The following is a 6,000-nucleotide window of genomic DNA, read 5'->3' as shown; positions in this document are numbered from 1 at the left end:
AACGTTTTTGTGTGTGTCCCTTTAAATGCAAATGAGCTGCTGCTCCCCGCCTCCGTTCAGAAGACGGCCGATCCTTTACATGAGCTTTGGATGCTTCAGCAATAACAAAACACAAGAATTTCACTCATCCACAATCACAGAAATAACCAGTAACGGAGTGCAGCCGTACAGAGACCCAGGAAGAGGTTGCAACTTTTAGACTGCACTTGGACGTTTCTGAATGGTTAGTGGATACATTTATGTAGTTGTTGTGGAGTTACATTTATCTCATCGACTTGCTTGTAACGTACTGTCATGAGGTCTTTATAAGACAGCTGTGACATTTTTTGGTTAAAGTGTTCTTTGCTTGTCTGTGGAGCCAGAACAGTTTGCATGCTTTGCTCGAACTTTTGCCATTGCAACTGGTTACACTGGTGTCGTCTGCGAAAACCAAATGGCGGCGCTGTGGGTGGAAACGTGCCAATTAAGGGGCGGTAATATTATAATAAGATCCCCTTCCTATGTCAGTATGGGAGCGAAATCTGATTGGCTTTTTTTTTTACATGCTTGCAGAGAAATGCTTACCAAATCAAAGTTACTGGGTTGTCGCTTTTCACGTTTTCTGGGTTGGTAGATGCACAGGGGACCGATTATAGCACTTAAACATGGAAAAAGTCAGATTTTCATATGTCCCCTTTAAAACTTCTGGAACTCATTACTACAATGTTGTCCAAGATGGCGGCGCGCACAGGCTGAGGTCTCTCTGAAACGGAACTGTATTTTGTTGTTATTTGGATGAATACAGTTTGTTTTCTATGAGAGTCAAATTTCGTTGTATACCATGCAATGACAATAAAGGTAAAACTAAAACATATAGCAGACGCTTTTGTCCAAAGGGACTTACAATTGAAATATATATATATATATTTGTGATTAACAGCTAATCGAAATCTGAAAAAAATGTTTTTGCTGTTATCAGTTTGCTATGGGATAAGCGCACATAGCACATTTAAGCAGAAATACGTATGCAGTAGGTGTGCATAAAGTCCATTCATGACTGTGGTGAATATATGCTTTTATTGAATGGAAAAAATAGTGTGAACATTCTTCAAAATGTCTACACTTCTCAAACGGCAGGTTTGAAATGAGTAAATAACAGAACCTTATTTTTTCGCATTAAACTACTTCTTAAAAAAAAAAAAAAAAAGGTAGGACAAACAAAATGTTTTTTTCTGTTAGTATCATTTACATTCTGCTAGTTTCTGAAGGTTTAGACATGAACTGTAAATAATTTTTCTACATGCACACAAAAACAGGGTTGCTCCTTATAGAACATCTTTTATTACACAAGATTACCAAGTCTAGTTTACAAATACGGTTTCCAGTCCTGAATGTGTGTACATATAAATACACACATGCTCATATGTACAGGTATGTATACATATCACCCCCCACCCCCCCACCCGGCCCCATGCCCTTTTTTGCTTTAAAACAGCTATTGTTCTAAAATCCCAATCTTGCCCTGATCTAAAAGAAACCCTTAAAATGATTCATACATACAGAAACAATCAAGTTCAGCCCTGTTTCATGTTGCAGAAAAAAGCCCAGCATATGAGGGATGGGCTGAAGTATTGATTGGCAGCTCACAGGATCACTCCTTTCCAATCAGCCCATAGGGTCACATGACAGCATTTGGCAGATGGGCAAGCTTAAATGATACCACAAATCCAGGTAAAGCATCAACAAAAAAGTCCCATTTCTCAAAGTTCTCTTAAATACTGATAAACATCTCCATGACTAAAAATATAAGACCAAAAGGGAGGAAAAAAACAGACAAAAAGCTTTTTTCTGGGATCTTTCCCAAAAGCATTTGGCGAATGTGAGGGGGATGTATGATTGTGTAAATAGGAGTGTGCCCCTCACACACACTCTTTTTGAGCCCCAGTAGAGGCATAAAGTCCGATGGCGAGTTTTCACAGCAGACTGCATTTGTTGTTCTTCTTTCCTTTGCGTGCCTGTAGCGCTGCTCTAGTGGCCATTTCAAACACCTCCCGAACTCCATCTTTTGTTTTGGCTGAGCACTCCATATAACCAAATGCTCCAATCCGATTGGCCATGTCTCTCCCTTCCTCTGCCTTAACAGGCTCCTATTGGACAGTCAACACAAAATACGCTGTCAGTACAAAATATCTGTACATTGATTTTGTCTATGCCAATAGTAAAAATGACCAAATACTGTAAGCTTTTCTATTTTCGAACAGGCAAACACTCTGTATTTGTTTACCTGCTTCATCTTGGTCAGCTCCCTGCGTGTGTGTTCATCATTCCGTAGGTCTTTTTTGTTGCCTACAAGGATGATGGGAACGTTTGGACAAAAGTGTTTCACCTCAGGTGTCCACTTCTCTGGAATATTCTCTAAACATAGAAAATGAGAAAGTAAGTGTAATTTAAGCAATCACATATGGGAAAGGAACACAGAAAGATATACCAAAAAGTGTATCCTTACCTAAACTGTCAGGACTGTCAATAGAGAAGCACATTAAAATGACATCTGTGTCTGGGTATGAAAGAGGGCGGAGCCTATCATAGTCCTCCTGTCCTGCGGTATCCCACAGAGCAAGTTCTACCTATTGGGTAAAAAGACACACTGAGCTTGAATGCACATTCTGAACACCCCAAACCACTAAAATGGACTTGCACTGCAAAAAAGGACAGATGGAGGGGCCATAAGCATGTTAAGCTAAATAAGGAAAGTGAATCAGGTCAATATTTTCACATTAAAGCCACATCTAAAACCTCCAACTGACAAGCAAAGACTTAATTAACTTATTAAACTGGGTTTTGGGGTTTACATGTGAACACATAAATGAGCCAAACTTTAATTCCATCTTCATTTAACAATCCATCGTTTCATTAACCAGCATAAATTAGCCTAACCTCAGTAAGTGATGTTATTTGATACATAACTACATAAAGCAGCAGAAAAACAAGGATGTTTATGCACATTGTATTTCTCGTGTGTGTTTTGCTCACCTGTTTGCTGTCAACCTCGATGTCGGCAACATAGTTCTCAAACACCGTGGGTACGTAGACTTCAGGAAACTGGTCTTTACTGAACACGATAAGCAAACAGGTTTTACCGCACGCTCCATCTCCTACAATCACCAGCTTCTTGCGAATAGCTGCCATTCCTACAAAAGACACACACGTACACAGTTAAACACTGCTGCATTACACACAGTCATCTTTTCCGCAGCAGCCGGGATAATCGCCATGGTTATAATGTTGGTATACTTCATTTTTGGAGTATACCATGTCACATCCTGCAAAATTCAATCTCTAATATGAGCAGTACCCTTCATGGCAGTCCTCCGCTATTATAAAGTCCTGTAAATACACCCCAACCCATCCCTTAGGCCCAGTAATCAAAGCCACACAGCGTTCAGAGAATCCAGAGTCCTCAGTTGACTCATCACAGCCAACGGTGACATCCGACAAGCCTTCATCAGAGTCATTTCAACATGACCACAGCAGAACCAACCCATCCTATCGCATCAACGTGATGCGTCACTTCATTTTCTGATCCAGAACAGCCGTTTAAATAGAGGCAGATCTGGAAGTGTCTGTTAACTGGGCCAGATGTCTTTGAAGTGCAAGCTGCACCCCAGTGGCCAAGATAAAGCTGGCATCAACAGAACAGAGCCCACATTATTGATGAACAGGCCCGTGGCGATGAGAGCAGCTCAGATGGACAGTAGATTAAACACTGACACACACACACAGTGCAGCAAATCTGAAGATCAAAGTCTGAAAAACAGCAGAAGAGACAAAGCCTTGTGCACTAAAGATCAACTATTGGTTCTATCTTCCAAAAGGCCCACTATATTAAATCATAAATGTATAATGATGTGGGAGATTCTCACTCTTAACTTCAACAGGTCTACTTAAATGGAGACAAGATACTAATGATATATTAATATGAGATGCTGTGCACGCCAAGGGCCTGGATAAGGCAAGGAAGCTCAAGACCTGAAGATGAACATGATGTTTATCAACACCTCCTTAAACTTATACTCTTATATCCTCATGGAAATCAAACTTCATTGGGTTGCATGTGGCCACATGGCTTCTGGGACCTCCTGGTAACTGCATGGCAACGCTAAGGTTAGTAAATTATTTAAAGTGATACAGATTAGTCTGGATGGCACCTGTTGGCTCAATAAACCTTCATTCATGAAAGGTTGGAGAACATGCTTCTGTGTAAAAAGGCTGTGATATCAATCAACAATGTATATTTGCATAAATTAATGAAAGATTTACAATGGACAGTGTAAATAAGGCCCAATGGGAGTTTTAAACCACTGTATAGGATTAATGACACATTAATATGAATATTACTCACAATGATTTCTAATGGTCACTGGGAAAATTTCATGCATTAAAATAAAGGATTGCATTACTGTATCATAGTTAACTGGAAAAAGGTGAAGCTTGGGTCAATGCATCTGACTCACTACCTATGCTTTTGTTTCCAACTTTTAAAAAATATGTTTGTATGACATATTTTAGATATCTCACTTGAAAACACCTAAATACTATTTAATGCTACACTACATTAAGCAGATCATAGGTAAAGCGAAGTTCTTTGTCCTACCAAATACCAAAGATGATCCCAGAGAAACTCATACATTTCAAATGATCAATAACCAGATAAGTATAAATCACAGGTTAATAATACAAACATATCAATCAGATTATAATTTCAAAGATTTGCCTAAATCACGGTTTATGAAACAGGCTCATTTTACATTACTAATCTTATTAGATATCTATATTTTTATATACCACCGAAGAAAAACCACTGAAGAACAATGGTTCAATGGACGGTTATAGATACATAAAATCATTAATCCTCCAGTTACGTTAAATCTGAGATTATGCGCATGTCTAGGTCGAGCTTTACGTTAGCTCTCTGCTTTAAAAAAAACAAACAGCTTCTACCACATATATAACTGTTACCGGTAATACAGATGAAATTTACGACCAAACACTTCTGTGTAAACTTCACCAGCTTCCCCAAACATTTTAAATCTCATTTCCATGTCTAGATACATGGATAAAGCTTGAAACGGTTTTAAAAATCTGGACGCTGAGGGTGAGCTGCTAACGTTAACGTTACTCCCGGCCGGCGGTTGCTTGCGGAAGCGGCGAATGGTCAGTCGCTGAGCTCTTACCTTTCCATGATATCAAAAAGTAGTTTTAAAACAACCATTCAGCGTCGAATTGGGCTTATAAAGTTTAAAACAGGTGTATAAACACGGAGACGAGAAGATAAAGTAATCTTACCTGCAGTTTAGATGGCTAGCCGTTTTGTTTTATTCCAACGGTGGAGCTCCGTCGCCTCTTCTGTCCGATACAATAAACCGTTGACGAGCACGCGCAGAGCGCGGGCATTCAGAAGGGGGAAGGGATGGCGTGCACGAGCTCGAGCCACGCCTGCGCGAGCACGTTGAAGAGTTTATTTGGCGGTGGATGAATGAGTCATTATGAGAAACGGACCACCCTAACAAGGCAGTTTTGTGTTTTATATGAATTCAAAAACTAAAAAATGTGTGCCGTTCATGGAAACAAAAATGACTATAATCTAACCAACGTACAACTTTTATTCCAGCCTAAAACAACCTCTACTACATAAGCATAACGTTGAATAAAGTTTTTTTGGAAGAAGAAATGTATCGCGGCGTGAAAGGTAATAATCAGCACCAAATATTATGTTTAACAGTCTTGTTTTTTTATAGGAGGCAATCGCATTTAACACTAACAGGACATTCCCCGGGCTGAATGAGTTTGTTGTTTTGAGTGGATTAGGAAATGCGTATTTGGAGGTGCGTATTTGTTGCGCCATCTATTGGCGACTGTACCACATTACACTGCCTTTAGTCCACAAACAAACCCATGTTTTAGTATTTATGCCACAAAGAAAATTCTATTATATTTACTTAATATCACGTTGTTCCAAAA

At 39.4% G+C, this 6,000-nt stretch overlaps 1 protein-coding gene across 1 annotated transcript; it reads right to left on the bottom strand.

Annotated features, from left to right (window-relative positions):
* Positions 1–1,038: 1,038 nt before the first annotated feature.
* rhoab (ras homolog gene family, member Ab) lies at positions 1,039–5,414 on the bottom strand. Its single transcript, XM_079896670.1, has 5 exons — positions 5,326–5,414; positions 3,013–3,170; positions 2,486–2,606; positions 2,264–2,394; positions 1,039–2,126 (listed from the first exon to the last, which is right to left on the bottom strand). Exons 2-5 carry the CDS (start codon positions 3,166–3,168, stop codon positions 1,953–1,955), a joined length of 582 nt encoding a protein of 193 aa, XP_079752796.1. The 5' UTR covers positions 3,169–3,170; positions 5,326–5,414; the 3' UTR covers positions 1,039–1,952.
* Positions 5,415–6,000: the final 586 nt, after the last annotated feature.

This window comes from Squalius cephalus (genome assembly GCF_949319135.1).
Source record: "Squalius cephalus genome assembly, chromosome: 16".
Lineage (NCBI taxonomy): Eukaryota > Metazoa > Chordata > Actinopteri > Cypriniformes > Leuciscidae > Squalius > Squalius cephalus.
Note: the sequence above shows the minus strand (reverse complement) of the source record. Positions and strands in the feature narration are given on the sequence as shown.